General features: G+C 40.1%; 5 protein-coding genes and 1 non-coding gene across 7 annotated transcripts; 4 read left to right on the top strand and 2 right to left on the bottom strand.

Moving 5' to 3' along the window:
* The first annotated feature begins 685 nt into the window (after positions 1-685).
* On the top strand, positions 686-3,539 carry pxmp2 (peroxisomal membrane protein 2). Its single transcript, XM_036527270.1, has 5 exons — positions 686-848; positions 1,756-1,872; positions 1,996-2,158; positions 2,692-2,811; positions 2,898-3,539. Exons 1-5 carry the CDS (start codon positions 739-741, stop codon positions 2,964-2,966), a joined length of 579 nt encoding a protein of 192 aa, XP_036383163.1. The 5' UTR covers positions 686-738; the 3' UTR covers positions 2,967-3,539.
* Positions 3,540-3,768: 229 nt separating this feature from the next.
* On the bottom strand, positions 3,769-5,241 carry LOC118776741 (polyubiquitin-like). The gene is made up of 2 exons (XM_036527271.1): positions 4,743-5,241; positions 3,769-4,487 (listed from the first exon to the last, which is right to left on the bottom strand). The coding sequence occupies exon 2, from the start codon at positions 4,466-4,468 to the stop codon at positions 3,992-3,994; it is 477 nt and encodes a 158-aa protein (XP_036383164.1). The 5' UTR covers positions 4,469-4,487; positions 4,743-5,241; the 3' UTR covers positions 3,769-3,991.
* A 1,504-nt stretch (positions 5,242-6,745) lies between these two features.
* LOC118776132 (polyubiquitin-like) lies at positions 6,746-7,222 on the top strand. The gene has a single exon (XM_036526229.1). The coding sequence runs from the start codon at positions 6,746-6,748 to the stop codon at positions 7,220-7,222; it is 477 nt and encodes a 158-aa protein (XP_036382122.1).
* Positions 7,223-8,535: 1,313 nt separating this feature from the next.
* srsf9 (serine and arginine rich splicing factor 9) lies at positions 8,536-13,717 on the top strand. Of its 2 annotated transcripts, XM_036527282.1 has the most exons (5): positions 8,536-8,638; positions 10,604-10,777; positions 10,955-11,127; positions 12,507-12,679; positions 12,881-13,717. In XM_036527282.1, the coding sequence occupies exons 2-5, from the start codon at positions 10,620-10,622 to the stop codon at positions 13,103-13,105; spliced, it is 729 nt and encodes a 242-aa protein (XP_036383175.1). In that variant the 5' UTR covers positions 8,536-8,638; positions 10,604-10,619; the 3' UTR covers positions 13,106-13,717. The 2 variants fall into 2 exon arrangements, with proteins under 2 accessions (XP_036383175.1, XP_036383174.1); XM_036527281.1 differs by lacking the exon at positions 8,536-8,638 and having other exon boundaries at positions 10,599-10,777.
* Positions 13,718-13,931: 214 nt separating this feature from the next.
* Positions 13,932-16,470, bottom strand: gatc (glutamyl-tRNA amidotransferase subunit C). Its single transcript, XM_036527690.1, has 5 exons — positions 15,903-16,470; positions 15,596-15,646; positions 15,085-15,254; positions 14,582-14,685; positions 13,932-14,345 (listed from the first exon to the last, which is right to left on the bottom strand). The coding sequence occupies exons 1-5, from the start codon at positions 16,077-16,079 to the stop codon at positions 14,284-14,286; spliced, it is 564 nt and encodes a 187-aa protein (XP_036383583.1). The 5' UTR covers positions 16,080-16,470; the 3' UTR covers positions 13,932-14,283.
* An 11-nt stretch (positions 16,471-16,481) lies between these two features.
* On the top strand, positions 16,482-16,554 carry trnak-uuu. The gene has a single exon. It is a non-coding gene; the product is annotated as a tRNA-Lys (tRNA).
* Positions 16,555-18,434: the final 1,880 nt, after the last annotated feature.

Raw genomic sequence — 18,434 nt, 5'->3', positions numbered from 1 at the left:
ACTAAGCTATCTTGCATTCGGAAGCTTGCTGTCTAGGTAACAAACGCCTTTTAAATCAACAGTTCCATGAATTTGGATTGCATTGAATCCATGTCATAATAATCCCAATTCAAGTGTAGCTCCAGATACACAGACAGCCCCTCAACGTTGCAGTGCTGCAACTTCGTCTTTTAGTTCACGGAATTTGGCGCGCTGTCTGTAATTGCCGCGAGAGCAGGAAGCAGGCGTTCCGCGGAGGCTTTGCCCCGCGTGGCTAGGGCTTGGTGCCTTGACTGTAAACCAATGGGAGTTTAGCAGACGGTCCTTCCCTTCGGTCATAGCCGTACTACATGGAGAGGACTTTGCTACCTTTAGGTAGTGTTATGCTCACGATGCAGAGCTCTGTGTACGTAACTCGTTATGTCGTTACACTTTTGGCTTTTTTTGTAAGATCTACAATGTCATTAGCAATAGAGGTGTTATCACCTTTGCTTAGCAACCTGTAAAATCCAATGCCCTACGTTTGTAATGTAAGAATAATCTTTAGTAAACATAACCAGCAGAATTTCCCCATTGTGTCATTTTTTTGAGGTTATGTTTTTATAGTCATTACGGTAAAGAAAAAACCAGAGGGCGTGGTTCGTCGAAAAACTCTGCAATGCTACTGGTTGGTTGGCTGCTGTAACAGTTCGCAGTTTCAGTTACACTCGCCTGCAGTTCTGTGCCTTTCTGATTAAATGTTTGACTACCCTCCCGACGATGCCTGTGGAAAGTGTGCCAATCCGAGACTTGGCCTTCCATCGTCGACTGCTGCAGGAATACTTGATTTTGTTAAAGAAATACCCAATTCTCACTAAATCTGTGACCAGGTCGGTGAATGCTGAAGTGCCTGAGATACATGTCAATCTAGAGTGGAGTATTGCCGAATGCAGTAAAATGTCCGAAACGAAGACAGTAGTCTTTATAAGCAACCATTCAGCTTGTTACTGTAAGATCTGTTTTGCTAAATGGGTTCCTCAGTATTCTGCTGCATGTGCTTAGCTATCGTTAAATGTACACTGATCGAGCGATAAATGTTGCTACGTATATCTAACGCTACCCTTGCATTGTAACCTACCAGACATTAGCTGACATGACACACCGATGTCCCTAGCAGGTCGCAAGCTATATTATGTCTTGGTATAAAGAGCGTGTGGCAATTTTTCACCAATTAGAAAATAGCAGCATATAGCTACAGACACAACAGGACACAATGTACACGTGCTGTCGTCAGACGTCATTATGAGCTAGTTTATTTTGCTCGCTCGCTAGCCTCCTGTGACAGCTATTCTGTTTCCGGTGAAATTGTGGTAGGTAGGCAGTGAGTTACCTATCAAGCAAACTTTTGAACGAGTAGAGTGAAGAAAATGCATCTTAAATGTGTTGGCTGAATTGGCCTGTGCTGAACGATTGCCTTATTATAAAGGGAATGGGTAGCAACTTGTTTAAATCCATTACGAAACTGTTCACTGCTAAAAGGACAGGCAGGCTACATAAGTTTTTGGGCCCTGTTTTGGACTCCATACACTAACAGACTATTCGCTAGCAGTGACATTTGCACTCCATTCTACAGTCCAGTTGTTTGCTAATCACGTAGTCCGCTTGGGTACTCCCCCTTTTAAAATGAACCTGTTCCAGTGACTGAACAGAGATCAACACGCGACTTGCAAGAGCAGAAACTGTCAGGTTTGTGGTCCGCCCACTACCGCGAAATTGACAAACAGCTTTGTTTTTCAGTGGAATTCTGTCTGCCTTGGGAAATCTGCTTTCTCAAGCACTAGAGAGAAGGAAAAAGTCTAAAAATTTAACGAAGGACATTGATTTTCTGGGACCTGCACGGTTTGCAGTTTATGGGTATGTACATTTTTACCTGATTGTGTGGTTCACACCTTGATCTCCAGAATTTTACACGCTTGTGATTGACAACAGTTTAGCTTTGAAATGATAAAACTGTACACTTGTCCATGCCCATTTCAGATTATGTGTCACGGGACCATTGAGCCATTACTTCTACCAGCTGTTGGAGTTGCTCTTTCCCTCCACTGTGCCATACTGCATGCTGAAGCGGCTGCTGCTGGACCGCCTCATTTTCGCCCCAGCCTTCCTCCTGCTCTTCTTCTTCATCATGAACATCTTGGAGGTTAGTCCATCTGGGATGTAAGTGAACTGCTTACAGCAGTGACATTAGGGCCTCTATAGCCCATGATTTGTGACAGGACTATGGTGCCCTTGAGGTGGTCCCCTATTTCAGGTATTGGAATTAGCACATGCCATACTGAGTTACTGAAAATGTTTAGTCAATTTTGTGAGTGTCTACTGTAGTAATCTATATTGAAAAACATGGACGTGTTGTTGAGGTGAAGGACAAAACCAGAGATACCCATTAAAATTTAGCTAACATACCTTTCAGTATTTGCAGTCACACAAATATTGATACAGTGTGGTGGATAAGACGGTGTGTGCCTCTAACATGGCTGTAGTGGAGAGTAAGCTGAGAACACTAGACAAACAGCCTCTGGCTGAATAATAGAAGATTGGATACACTAAGACAGTATCAAGGTCATAGTCTAACAGGACATTTACAAATTTCAAACATAAGGCATTTTGTCCTGTGAGTGCCCAGTTGGAGTGACATGCTTGAGCAGCTGTCTCAACCTGTTGATGCCGTTCCAGGGTAAGAAATGGTCAGCGTTCCAAGGCAAAGTTAGAGCAGGATACTGGCCAGCCCTGAAGATGAACTGGAAAGTATGGACCCCTTTTCAGTTTATCAACATCAACTATGTGCCAGTACAGGTAAGAGGCAAGTGTGTCTGTGTGGAGGGAACACAGTTATAGCTGCAAATCATACAATTACATTCTGTATTTTGTGCTTTTTGCAGTTCCGGGTGCTGTTTGCCAACCTGGTGGCCTTATTTTGGTATGCCTACCTTGCTTCTGTGAGGAAGTGAAGCCTCCAAAATCTTCCTCCAGTTGGCTGAATTCAGCACAGGATGTACATATTTTACAAGGACATGCCTTTAACATAGGCCTGTTAGTACTAATGTGTGTGCTGGGAAGACAACCAGGACAACTCTCTGTGGTTAACTGTATCCAGTGCTGTGGTGGATTAAACTGACATCCACTAATGAAGCAGGGCTTTCAATGCATTCATGTGCAATGAAATTTTAGGAGGGCCATTTTCAGCCATATGGACTGAATGTAATTTAAGTGTTGATCAAAGACAGTGCTCTGAGTCATTCACATTTTGCCTCATGTCTTAAAAATCAATGGATATTTTAATTTAGGAAGTACTGAAAAATGTTTCACGCAAAGCAGTTGTTAATTTCATTTCATGTGTAAACTAAACACAGTTTGATTGTACACTATTAACAATAAGGAGTGTTGTACTGTGCACTTTAATATTGCCTCATTTTTATTGCTTATGCTTAAAAGCAAAGACTGCTGTTACTTTACTTGTCCATTCATGCTTTACATAGAAACTCGATCCAGTTACTGTTGTTGCTTCATCATTTCTAGGTCGGATAACATTGAGGAAAACACCTACACTACACGTGTGTGTTTTACTGTATGTCTTATGTTCAGCCTTTTTTCATCATACCTTTGAAATAAAAACAAGTGCTTCCTCCCATGTGGCTTGTTTATTAATAACAGACAAATATAAAGCTTACATTTTTATATTATTCCATACAATTAAAGCATAAAATTATATTATTTACAATCCATCATATATATACAAAGGGACTGCTGGCATTCTCAGAAAGTAAGGCACAGGACATGACAGAATAAAACAAATGCACAAAGCTGAAAAACAAAGATCCTTGAGCATAGTCACAATTAAGTGGTCACTAAATGAAGTACATCTTAACAACATAGCCCATTTCTATTTGTTTTAAATGTGTTTGACATGTATTAACTGACTTAGACTAATTAAAATGTGGCAGAATATCTAAAATATGGAAACTGGCATGTTGAGTCAGAAACGGCCTCCTCTGAGACGCAGCAGAAGGTGGATAGTGCTCCCAGCTTTGATGCCGTAGTCTTCCAGTTTACGACCATCCTCCAGCTGCCTGCTTCCGTAGGTCAGCCTCTGCTGGTCGACCGGGACATTCTCCTTATTGTAGACCTTGCGCTTGAACTCGGAGACTGTCTCATCCGGAGAAACATCGTAGGTATGCGTCTGATTCTTATCGTTTTTTAGGAACACCTGAATGGAAGCAGGTTCCGTGATCAGCACCATGACCATGGTTCCTGAACGCAGCCCATAGCCTTGCAGAGTTTTTGCGTCGTCGGTAAGGTCTATTCTCTGACCGTTCTGCGCAGTTAACCGCTGTTTCCCGCGGGGCACCTGCGCTCGGGCTTGAATTTCATTTTTCAGCTCTCCGACGGTGGTGTGCAGCTGCACGAACAGGGAGAAGCTTTGCCCATTCAGGAATGTGATCGTTAGGTCCATGATGACAATTCTTGAGGACCTGAAACAAAACTATAAAGGGATCAAATCTACAGGATGCGAATAAGCATGTCCGATGTTTATAGAATGAGCTTCAACTCTTCAACTTTGTTGAAGACCACCTGTACTTCTACTCTACCTTTTTATTAGAGCCTTTGCGCTAGTTTTAATCAACTGTCCTCACTGGTTTTTATACGCAGTGATTAGCAATGAACCACATAATGTCATAACTCATACACGAAACGGTGATTGTTCAAAATAATTTAAATGTTCTTACCTTTATATTATATTTGATTTTCGGTGTCGATGTTTTCAACGATCAGTAGTATCTGGTGTCCAGAAAGTGAGAGACTTTTAGCAAGACTGAGATTAATTGTATCTTCGATACTGCAACGACGTGTGTCGTTCAGGAGTTCGTTGTGCACCGCTATCCACCCGGAGCTATGTTTTTAACAGCTGAGAGGTCCGCCCCTTCCTCAAAACTACGTCAAGTTGAGATTCGTTTTCTCAGCTCCAGCCTGGTACATTACACCCCTTTCGGTTTCCATTTCTTGGTCGCGTTTTCACAATGACGTCTCTCATCATCTAAGGATGTTATGTTACCTAATTGTATGTAATTTCTTTCTGTATTCTTTTGCAAGTGCATCACTACTGTTCAACGGGGAATATATGTTCCACACCACAAAGACAACGAAGACTGCAGCTATGCGTTGGGAGTCTAACTTTGACACCCTAATATTTACAGAGCATCAGGAAGTATGGTAAAGAATCGATACTAGTTAGTATCGATTCTTTACTATACTATTATACTATACTATAGATTCTTTACCATACTATTACAACCAGAGCAGTATATTCACCAGCAACAGTGACCTAAGAAGGCTACAAAATTCTAATTCCTGCAGTACAACTACCCCCCCCCCCCCCCCCCCCCCCCCAAAAAAAAAAAAAAAACGATGAGTATAAATGATACTTAAGCATACTTATGAACAGTAGGCAGTGGTGTTTCAGGATTCAGGTCAATGAACAGCCGAAAAGGTAAGGGTTTTGAAAGCAATGTATGGCTTTGACTGATTCTGCTGTCATATAATTAATGCTTTATTCATAATGTTATGCATGTTTATAAAAATTAACATGATTTTTTTCATAATGTCAGAATTTTGTATACTGCAAATGAAGGGGTCATATTCAGAACAAAAGGAAAGCTCTTAAAAAGCAAGAAATGATGCTTCAAAACCATTGAAACAATTAAAATCAATTCCCAAAGCCCACAATTTCAATTACTGCTTACAGTTCCATGAAGAAATCGGGGTACATGAATAGCTATACTCACACACACACACACACACACACACATACATATATACAAAAGAAGATGCATACAGAAAATGGTCAAACCCTCATGACTTTGCACAGGGGAATTCCAGAACGTCAGAGTCTGATAAAGGAATGTGTTTCACCTTCACGGAAGTTTTTCATATTGGACTGCATTTACTTGGCTTCACAGTAAACAGTACTGCAGTAAACATTCAAAGAAATGAAAGTGAAAGATGATGCATGCAGAGATGCAGCAGTATTTAACACAAACAGCCCAGAGGTGCATCATTTCCAGGTTTAAAGCCATGCCAATGTACCACATTTTAATCACAAATTCAAGTGAAATATTTATTAGCATTTATTAATTGTATGCTGTAACCCGTGCATTAATGAAATTATCATTTGAAAGCAAAATGGGACTTTCCAGTTCTGATGACACTGCAATGAAAGACAAGTTTCCCACTGCCCCACCCTTCTGTACATCATTATGTCAGGATACTTGCAATAGGCTGTGTTCTAATACGTCACATGCACAGCTGCGTTAAAACCGCCCGCGCAGCGACGCAGCATTTCAGATTCTTGAGGACAGACTTCTCTACCAATAACAGGAACCACTACACACAGGTATGTTATACAACAATGATATCCCTATAATATACTTTTCAGCATCATTATGCTACATGTTATGGTATACCAGTATTACAAAGAGTACCACAAATGACAGCTATTCTCAAAATATTCATACTTCTTGTCTCATTTCAGCATAAAGTACAGCTTCAGAAAAGGAGAAAAAAAAGTTACTGAACAATATATCTACAGTGTTTCCAAAATACAGTATGTACATTTTACTACAAAGTCGTTTGGCTTTGATTGAGTTTTAATTGATGATGTTCAACACGACATAACTGATACTGTTGCCACCATATTTCTCTGCAGAGAAAGTCTCACAACCGTTTCCTAACGATGAAGCTTTTGGTGAAATTGATTACTGGAATATACCGTGAGGTTGAAATAAATCCTGGGGCCACAGTCAGTCAACTGAAAAAAGAGATTGAACAGCTGACCGATGTGCCTGCGACATCTCAGAAATTAGCCATCACGAAGGACGGACGGAATCTCATACTGGAGAATGGCAAGAGGCTGGACGATTACAGCGACCTGTCGGACGGGGACACTGTGGCTGTCCTAGTTACCGAGGAGCAAGTCTTTCTGAAGAACCACAAAGGGGAAAATCATCGTTACTCCTTCAATCCCAGCGAAAGTGTGGCTGACTTCAGTGGCAGGGTGTCACGCCAAGAGGGTGTCCCTCAAGAACAACAGCGCCTAATTTATGATGGCCGTGCACTTAATGAGAGCAAGCGAATGGCCGATTATAGCATCAGGGGCAACTCAACTGTCCACCAGACCCTGCGACTCCGAGGAGGTTCATATCAAGAGTAACTGACTCCTGGTTCCTGACTCCTGTTCTTGCTGTAAAAAGTGATTAGATTGCACTAGTAACGTGTTCTGAATACCCTTATTGCATTTAAAGTGTTTTCTTAATGCACTTTTAAATTGTGAATATTTTAAATTTTTATAAATTATATTTATAAAAAACAGCAAGAACGTACAACATTTAAGATGCTTTCATTTACTTTTATGTTACTGTTTTACTGTGTTTTACCTATGTAATGAACATGCTTATTAATTGTATTTCTTTATTGTTATTGCTGTTAGAATTTTTCCTGTTATCTTATGGTCATTTAATAAAATATTTCAAGTTTATGCTTCACCTCTCCATGTAGTGAATTCTGTTTGTCATTGCCACATGCAGTATCACGTCGTTCACACTGAAGGTAATTGATTACTGGGTTTTGCTGTGCAGGAATCTCACAGTCCATGGAGCCTAAACCAGTTGATGATTGTAATTTCTGGTGAGGTGGTGCATGTAGCTTTTGAGCTTGTCAGACTTGTATCAGACTGAAATTCTGATATCAGGACCCATCAAGTGTTTCAGTGTAGTGCCTCAGAAGTCAGAACCATTCTACAGTTGTGCATCTGAGACAGACTAAACATGAAAATAGGCCTATACCAAATTTCATTCTGTGGGTGACAAAGAGCCAGCACCGCACTCACTAACTCTCCAAATGATGGTGGTATTTGGCTGTATTCAAATGTGTTTGTTAGACGAGAAAACAAGGAAAAGATTAAAGTTTACAAATAACTATGCTATACAGTAAGTATAGTAACCGTAAGTTATATACTTACTGTATGCACTTTTGTACGTCGCTTTGGATAAAAGCGTCTGCTAAATAAATAAATGTAAATGTAAACTATGAGTGTGTGACAATGCACTTATAAGACAATAATCTTATGCACTTAATTTTCTGCACATATTCTCCTATGTAGCAACCCTGAATATATCTTATACACTAATCTCGGAGTCGGTTGTATTTTAGCAACATGACCACTGCATATGGTCATAAGGACCACGAGACCCAACCAGGAGAAAGGATATGTACAAAACTCATGAACATATGCCCCTTTATGTTACCTTCATATGCGTGATGTAGCTACAGAACAATTGTCTCTCGAAAGCTGGTTCATGTTCAGTTTCACATTTATTCTCAATCATTTTCAAAAAATTTCATTGAGTAAGCTTACACCGGATCGTTTACATATATAAAGGCACCCGAACAAATAACACTCCGACAGCGTATTTCCTTTATGACCTTTGTGGAGGCGGGCTACCAGAACGAGGAGGGGCGGCCATACTTCTACTTCCTGCTCCGGGGGGAAGAGAGAGGCAATCCAAGACTGGGTTTCAAAAATACATACACACACATAGCTATAGCTAACGACACAGCATTGGTACAGGTATGTGTAAAATATCTGTCGAATCGTGCAAGCTTTGTGTAAATTGAAATGCTGCTAGAGATCGTTCGTTGAAAGAACTCGCTACTTGGCTCATCAGTCGTCTAGCTTGTTTGCTAGCTCGCCCGATGGAAATCTCAACAAAGAGCTAGCTAGCTAACGTTAGCTTTCTGCAGGCGCAGATTAAAATCGGGGAAACGAAGCCGTCGTATGTCAGAGAAAAAGTTGCCATATATACCAGCACGTTAGGTAAATTACCTGGCTTCCATTTCAGTGTACGTAAACACTTATTCAGCGATACACTCGTCTTCATGTTTGCTGAGAATACAATCCCGGCCTCAGAGTTGACCAGCTAATGCAGCCAGCGAGCCTGTAGGTAGTGATAGTTAAGTTCGCTATCTCACTAGCTAGAAATAGCTTTAAAGTGCAGCCTTGGATCTTAAAGGTGGGTGTAAAGTGAGCTACAAAGGACGCCGAGAAGTAGGAAAAACGACATAAACGGGGCCAAGCGGATCATGTCTCGATATCCTTAGCTGGGTAAACGAACTAGCGATCAGTGAATTTGCTACACTATTTGGAGCATGTGCTCTTGCCATATAGGGCGCATCATGTAGACGCAGCCAGCTAGTTATTCATCAGTCGGTTTGAGAAATTTATGTCTGGTTGGTTTGGCCATTTGTTGAAATAACTGGCTTGGACATTTGCGCAACGCCTCAGACAGGAGTTTAACTAGATAACATTACCTAGAAAGCTCACCGTACAGCCCTAAGAGTATATATATATCTCAATTCTGCTTATATAGTTGTATGGAGATATATTTAACACTACAGGAAATTGGGAATTGTGTTTTTACCTATATAGCAGTTAAGAGAGCGTGATGTTAATCAGCTTCCGCTTGTTGAAATCGCGGGTAGACTTTTTTTTTTTCTTTGCTAGTCTACTTGGTTAAGTAAGACCCACATGCTGTAGTGATTAGCCAGTTGGTTAAATTGCATAAACACGGCTGGTGTGAGAAACACTGGGTGGATGGAACTAGCTAGTTGTGTTTATTAAACGTAATTAACATTATGCATTTTAACTATTAACACGTAAACTATAATCCCGCCTTCATCCACAACACGGTGGTGCATCCTCGAAAAAAATAAAAAAAAATTTCAAGGCTTTTGTCAAATCCAAAGGACCTCATACATCCACAACTGTTCAAGCGTCATGACCCGAACAGCAGTGAAAATTGAGGATAGAAAGACCAGGCCATACTACCATACTGGGTAGCTTTAGGGAGTGGGCAATGTATTGTTAGTCATTTGCCAGTAACGTCACTCACATAGTTGCTGAACTTAATAGTTAAAAATCAATTGTACCGTCCAATAAAAGGTTAACATTTTATGACATAAAACTGTTACAAAGGGTTACATATGTTGTGCTAGAGTTAGAATTTGGCTCAAGTAAAAAAAAAAAAAAAAAATGGTTCAAGTAACACATGGATTATGCCTTAGTCTGAATTGTTCACCTGTGTTTTAAAGTAGTGATCTTAGATGCTGGAGAGTCTCCTCCAGTTTGCCTACAGATAATTCCAAACTAGCATTTCTTATCTAGGAATATCTCTTTAATTATTGATCAGCTGTGCAATTACTATTATATTGCATTACATTCATTAAGTAGTATACACATTCATGCTAGTATTCACATACTGTCAACCTGAGTTTCAAACCTGAGTTAGTTTACTCTGTTTAGTGTGAGTAACTTGTTGGTCTGTATGTAGATATTGGTGATATTTTGGCAGTTGTATGTTTGATTCACAATTGCCTCTTGCAGTTCAGGTTTATTTGGTCTTTTCAAGCCATTTAGACAAAATTAGTTGACTTTAATTATGGATGGATTATGTGTTTTGTCAACAAAGTGCTAGATTCCTTCCCTTAAACACACAGTATGATTCTTATTGATGTCTCCTTTGGTTTCTGTTCTCAGGGGTCCCTAAGACGTCATGGCAGATGGGAGGATCTATGTGGGGAACCTTCCGACTGATGTGCAGGAGAGAGACATCGAAGATCTTTTCTTCAAATATGGGAAAATCCGAGACATTGAGCTGAAGAACAACAGAGGCACCATCCCATTTGCTTTTGTTCGTTTTGAGGATCCACGGTTAGTTTTTTTTTTTTTTTTTTTTTTTCTGATTTGACTTGGTTGCGTCTTCAGTCCTCCTGCTGAGCGGTTTGTTAGTAATGTAACAAATTTAAGCAAAGGCCATTTTTAATATTGTTTACAAAGCATTTGTACTTGTTGAAGTGATTGACAGGGGATATTCTTCCCTTCATGTAGAGATGCGGAGGATGCTGTCTATGGGAGGAATGGATATGGATTCGGAGACTGCAAGCTACGTGTGGAGTACCCCCGCTCCTCAGCCTCCAAATTTAGTGGCCCCATGGGTGGAGGCCCCAGGGGAAGATTTGGGCCACCCACCCGGAGATCTGAATTTAGAGTCATAGTGACTGGTAGGTAGAAGCTTACTTATCCACTAAGATCTGTTTTGATGCTTCCCAATGAACCCCTAAACATGCTAAGAATATAGGCATGGGTATGGGCGAGTAATCAGCACCCTGGAACATACAGGAAAAGGCTCATTATGGTAATAATTACGCTGTTTTTACTTACTGAATGCAGTGCATATCATTTTCTATTTGCTGCTTGTATTGTGCTCTGGTCTGCATGTTATGAAAGGCAGATTCAAAGACAACGCGAGTGCATTTAAGGGCTACTTGCAGTTTTCTGCAGTATTTGTTATAACATCATGGATAACAGACCTTTTACAATTTTGCAAATGCTTCAAACTCAACTTCTTTTATTTCAGCTTGCGTAACTTAAATATAGTGCATTTGTACACAAACTTTACATTATGGCAGACTTGCATTTTTATGTGCATACACTGGGGTCCAAAATTATTGGGACACTCACTTTTTTTTTTCTGAAAGCCCGCAATATTTTTGCTGCATATTTCATCAGACATTGGGGAAGTCATATTTAAGTCAATGTCAATTTCAGCTTCATCTTCTGTGACCATGTTCCAACCTTGTTAGGTTTATGTAGGCTTCAGTATGAGTGTTCAATTAGGGGGCAGGGCAACGTTCAATCAGGCCTAATTGAAGTGATGGTCATTTTTGTTCACTTGTCTGCATTCAATAAGTATGTAGGTACCTTTTAAAATTAAGTTAATGTCATGGAATTGTCCGTTTGTTTGGCAGAATTAATGTCATACACACTATTAAAATGTTGGAAATAAGGGTAGTCATCAGGCAATCGTGTGCCAACCACATAAGGAGATGTTTTGAAAATGTTAATAGTTGCCAAAACATGTAACTTTTTTCGCCACACCATAAATTAGGTTCGAGTGATAAAACTAATAGCTACATGGACACATCGACACTATGCCACAAAATTTTGGACCCTAGTGTATATGAAGTAACTGTTTGGTTGGATTGTTTGAGATTGTCATCCATGCCCCCAATGCTTTTAGGCCAAGATGTATTTCAGGAAATACAAGGATGGACCAGTTGGTGACATCTGACATCTTCATTTTGAATTATGTCGTCTGATTATATTTGTAGAAGAGTCCTTATTGCTTTACGTTTTTATTTCACACTGTCCCAGTGGTCCTTGTATGCCCAGGATATTTAATTTGATCACTGCTTTTTTTCCATTAATCAAGGCATTTTCATTGTCCAGGTCACCTCTTAAGGTGGACACTTTTGGGAGGGAGTGACTTGAGGCCCAGACAAAATGGCTGCGCCTATCTCCTGACTGTCAGTGACGCGATCTGAGTTGGACAGTTTGAAAACGCCCTTTGGAAGCTGAACGCAACCCTCTCTACCCACAGGCCTGCCCCCAACCGGCAGCTGGCAGGACCTGAAGGATCACATGAGGGAGGCGGGAGATGTGTGTTTCGCTGATGTCCAGCGGGACGGGGAAGGGGTGGTGGAGTTTCTGCGGAGAGAGGATATGGAGTATGCCCTTCGCCGACTTGACAGGACAGAGTTCCGCTCACACCAGGTAAATGCGCTGTCCACCTTTTCAAGTGCATGAGCCTTTATAGCAAGCAGAATGAATCATAAGCTCCCAGCTGTGCATGGTAAATCATTTTAAGGTGAACTATTTTTCATATGACTCTTGGGGTCCCTTTAAGGTCAGAGGTGAGGACACAAGTAAGACAGTCAACAGAAGTGAAAACTGTATATTGGTTTTGTTCCTTAGGGGGAGACATCATACATCAGAGTCCACGAGGAACGGGGATCTAGCTGGGGCCGCTCGCGGTCCCGTTCCAGATCCAGGGGACGCTACTCACCCCCCTACCAAAGCCGTGGATCCCCACCCCCTCGATATCAGTCGCCCCCCCGCCACTCGTTGTCCCGCCATAGCCCCCCTCCTCGCCGCCTCCCGCCACAGCACCACAGCCCGCCTCCCCGCCACTATCGGTAAACTCCAGGAAGAGGGACCGACAATTGGAGGTTGCTTTTTTTTTTTTGTGTGTGTGCGCGTGCGTGTAACAATTTTTAAATTTCTTTTTTTTTGTTTTATTTTCTTTCGGTTTCAGTCTGTAATCTACATTCCATTTCCAGGACTGTCCTCAAAGGTTTTAATGTGTAGGACCGTTCCGGAGAGAGACCACTGATGGTGGATTGAGGGTTGAGGTTCTGCATTCGCTTGGAGAGCTGGGAGTATTTTCTGGCTACACAAACGACTGTGAGTGACAGTAAATGCATGTTGACTGTTGTGTCGTCACATCATGCGACTACAGCTGGAGCAGAAGTCTCCCTTCAGAGTGTAGTAAAGCCACAGAATATGAACACCAATCCGCTAGGGTCCTGTTTTAAAAATGCTGACTGCTATGAAGTTCACATCATGTTGTGGATGAGTCTTTGAAAGAGCCCTTTCTGGACAGCCCTGCCTTCTGGATGGTCACCTTGCAAACTTCTGTTCTAGACAATGGAGTCATTTTTCTTTTTCTCTTCCCCATTTGTTTTAAAGAAGGCAGAAGATTTTAACTAGTTTCCCTCATTCTTCCTTTGTATCTTGTAATGCCTGTGTACAAAACCAGATTGATTTTTTTTTTTTTCAATTAAAAGATGGAATCAAAACCTGCCTTTTGTGTAGACATTGGTACACCAAAGTCATTCTCAAGCAAACATTTCTTAGACCAACTACAATGATCACACTCACCTTTACATTATATATGAGAACTTTTAATATTTTTTAATATTTAATATTAAATCCTGCCATAATCAAAACAAGAAGCAAGTGGCTTACTCAATAATTCTGGCTCCTTTGTTGGGATAGTTCTTGCTTACCATCATATTTGGTCAGCTAAACTGCCATTATGCTATTACAAATCAGGTCTTATTTCCAGAACTACCACCAGTGTTACTTTTGGAAATGCCAGTTGTATCACATCTTCCATGCTCTATGGGCAGGTCCAAGTTTTTTTATTTTAGCGGCACAGTTTTCTGAGCAACAAATATATACAATGAATAACAGAGGTCAACTAAAGCCATTGCTCACACACTAAAAAGTGGAGTTCCTAGGTGTAGCTTGCTCATATCCTTGTCAAAATGTCACAGACTTCAGGGTAAGAATCTGTTTCTTCATTGGTCCATCATTCAGAATTCAGAGTCTTTTAGCATAGCAGTCCTCTCATCTCTCTGTGGGAGTGGGATGTTACCTGTTGATAAAAAATATCACGTATGAGCAGTCTCTAAAACAAAGTTCAGTAAAGTTAAGTCATGAAGAGCTACAGGATTTTCTTGTCTCACTTATGTAAAGTTTAAATATTTCACATCAAGGCAAACAGTTGCATTATGCAAAACACTTGCATTATGAAGCCATGTCACTGATGCAATCTCGAAGCATACTACGTTTGTTTGCTGTGTAACAAAACAGTTGATCACTATCTCTGACCTGGTGGTGCAACAAAGTACTCCTCCACAATGTTCTTTGAGAGCTGGAGCAACTCCTCTGCACAGCCGCCCTCCTCCACACAGTCATCTCTCAGGTAGAGTGCTCTACAAGGCAGACAGGAATGAAGGGTTTCAATGAAATTTATGAAGACAGGAACCCTGAATCTGTGTTGTGTCCAACTGTTTGCTGTACTTGAAATTCTCTTGCATTAAAGCAAAGGAAGACCCATTTTAAATCTGGTGTGAAACGACGGGCTATAAAAATATACACGTGGTTTGTTTAACACTCCTACCTTGTCAAATATTGTAGTATATCTGTGCCATAATTACACACAAACCATGTATGTCTAAATCATTTACAAGACCTCACAAATAGGAAATACAATACACATATGAAGAAAAATACAATGCAAGAAAAAAAATCCTAAAATAACTCCTAGACTTAAAAACATAAGTAATTTGGGAGCAGAGGACACATCACCGAAGTACTACAAAAGGACTTACCTGTCCTCAAGAACTGAATCCATTGGCTCTACCCCCTCTGTGTTCACAATGTGGAGCTGGTCAGCGAATCGGATGGCTTTCTCTAGGCAAGCCACTGCGTCCTGGTTTCGAAAGTCCACCAAAGCCAGACGTTCCAATTTATCCACCAGATCTAGGGGCACTTGTGTGGGCTACAGTAGGGATACAGTTGCAATGTTGGGTCATTTAGCTGATTGATTACTGCTTACTATGGTGCACTTGTAGTCAGTATAGGCTGGGTAGGCCTTCTTCTCAGGTGAAACGTAGTCAACTTCTATGTAAACGGAAAACTAGTGGAATCAATTCCTCAAGCAACACAATGGATGATTCTGTGTATAACTTCTTCATTAAACTACAAAGACTGATCACGTTGCTTAAAGGATTTAAGGAAATGTTGTTTCAATTGCACAGAACAAGAAGTTATTGTTCCATAACTGAACGAAACTGTCTATTAGAATGTGGTTAACTACAAATATAACGGGCAAAACTGTACCGGGGGTAGATGCTCTTCTGACACAGGTTCCCATGTTGGTGTCTGTGGTACCTGAAGAATAACGAGTGGAGGTCGACACTTCAGATAAGCCTAAAAACTACGTACATCCCATTGTTTATTTAACAGGGTTATCCATCTCATTTTTGTTGAATAACAAAGAACATGACATTGTAGTACCCTTGCTACGTTTATGCCAACAGTTGTTAGCTACACTAGCTAACCATATTGGTAACATATTGTTAGCGATGCTAACCATACATTAGCGATGCTTTGTTTAGCTTAGCTAACCCCCAAGAATACCACATACCTTGGAATTACGAAAATGAGAATTTTGCTTTTCATGGGGTATTGACGTTGTGTCATGAGACCAGCGACACCAGGTTAGAGTTTGTTTCGATGAAAGTCTAACTTCTCCGGCACAGCGATGTAAAGGCCTTGGATTCCGTAACCTCGAAATTAGGTTTCTTAACGTAAATGCTACCATGCTTCTAATCTACGTAGACAGACTGACTATCCGTAATTATCTCGATAAGACACCACGAAGCCTGTCCGTTGTCTTGCTGTAAATACGATATATAGCGGCGCTATTTCCAGCTACATAGTTACGGCTGGCTGCATGGCAAGGCTTTCGATAATGTACTCGCTTGCTGGCTAACATTAGCTAATATCCGGTTTACTTGGCGTTAGATCTTAAATGCTATTTTACGGTGTAATCACAATATATAGCTAACATTATTGTTAGCACGGTTATCACATTATAAAAAAAAGTATCACAGAACCGGGACTGGCACAGACATATAGGCTAACTACCAAAATATGAAAAGAACGACACATGCCTCACAGCATACATGTACAAGTAGGTCTTCCTTAACAGCTTTCGCATAGAGCCCGGATAGCTCAGTCGGTAGAGCATCAGACTTTTAATCTGAGGGTCCAGGGTTCAAGTCCCTGTTCGGGCGTAAGTTTTTTTTTTCTTTGATTTAATTAGAAATGTGTAATAAATCATTATTAGATGATGTCACTTTGTTTTTATGCAACCCCTCTCCCCGTATTTGTCATTAATGTGGCACTGGTTTTCCAGCAAGTAGCAGCAACTTGCATTGTGTAGGCCTATTCCCTACAAGTCTAAAGACTGTTAGTACTGTGCATGGCATTTGTAACCTTTGACTGAACCCCATTATCGTCCCGTTCATGCGTTATTGTAGCAGTCATCTCGGCAATCCAGCAAAGTCACGCTTATGTTCTAAGAAGCATCTACATTCAGGCATACGTTCCCTCTGCAGAGGCTATCCTACATTTGCGACTGATTTTTGGTTGCTACTTTTTGACTTATTTTAACCAATTTCTTATTTTGGTCATGGACTACTATGAAGCAAGCAAGTACGTTGGAAAATTGCATTTCATATTAGGTTGCAAGATTTTATCAGTTACTGTGTAGCCAACTATGATTTTTTTATTAATATGTTTTTGACCATTTTATTTTACTGTCGTCATTATTTCGATGAAACTGTTACAAGATAGCTTGGTAGTCTGCTAACTTGCTAGTTTGCAAGACAGTTATACATATTGACGTATTGGGATAAATAGTTATATTAAGTAAACGGTAAAACATTATAACGATCAAGGTCGTTTTTTATTGAATTTTCAATGTTATACACTTTTGTACATGAATCCAGTAACGTCTGTACAAACTGTTAAACTGTTAAAAAATTAAACAACTTTGCTCACAAGTATTCTGCCATTATTGCTCTCACAAAGGAAGTCAGAATTTTTCTGACGCTTCACTTGTATTATTTGTATCACATAAATTAGGTGTTTGTCTCAGTAACAACAGCACGGACTGATAGACTGAAGATGATGTGAGATTGATCAGTATTTTATTTCATTTTAGAAATAGAAATGACTTGCTAATAATAGTCTACTATGCAAGATAGGCATTCTAAGGTTGGAATCATTATGCTTTTCACAATGCTTTCTACTTCATAAATTCCAGCAGTGTACTCCCGGAATATGTGGGTAGTGATTCCAGTTTGTCCCTGGTTAAAAACCGTGCAAAAGAAACACTTGCAATTATCATATATACATTTTACTTGAACGGCATGCATCATGAATAACGAATAGGCCCTGTGGGAAAGTCTAGTGTATAAACTGGTGTAATACAGATCTGTGGATGACAATATTCTCCCAGATCATAATCTCATCTGATTAAATGTGTATAATTCTATCAAATTACAGACTTTGTAACAGACAAGAAAAAGAACTTAACACAAGTAAGAGAAGTTTTCTCTCGAAGAGAAGCACGTCCTGATGGGGATGACCAGTTAAAGATATCTTGCATTAAGATCAGTAGGTCTTAAAATAGAGGGATAGTAGGAGCAGATTCTAGTAACTAGGTAAACCTTTATCTTCAAACATATCAAGACTATATATTACTCTAGACGTCCATGTCAGGTACTGACTGTAACTAATATGTATGATTATTTTTCAACTTTTATTTGACCTCTTCTGTTCATTGCTCCTGTAGTATAAGTGGTGTAATTTTTCAGATAACTAATGGAGCATAGTTAGCTTTGAACTACATATTGAATTGATTAAAAAAAGTTGGAATTTGTCCTTGTGGAATGTGAGCATGTGCTGTTCTGATGTGCATCTGTAATCTCTTCAAGCTATCACCAATACATGTAGTAGTATTTTAATTAAGTACATTTCAACAATAGAAATGTGGTACCCATTAACATTGTTTCAATGTAACATGACTACCAGAGCTTATTTTGAAATAAGGCATATTGGATTGTTTTCAGTACTTGTTATCTTTCTCACAAAAAAATGGTTCTTAAAG

Source organism: Megalops cyprinoides, chromosome 4, assembly GCF_013368585.1.
Source record: "Megalops cyprinoides isolate fMegCyp1 chromosome 4, fMegCyp1.pri, whole genome shotgun sequence".
NCBI lineage: Eukaryota > Metazoa > Chordata > Actinopteri > Elopiformes > Megalopidae > Megalops > Megalops cyprinoides.
Note: the sequence above shows the minus strand (reverse complement) of the source record. Positions and strands in the feature narration are given on the sequence as shown.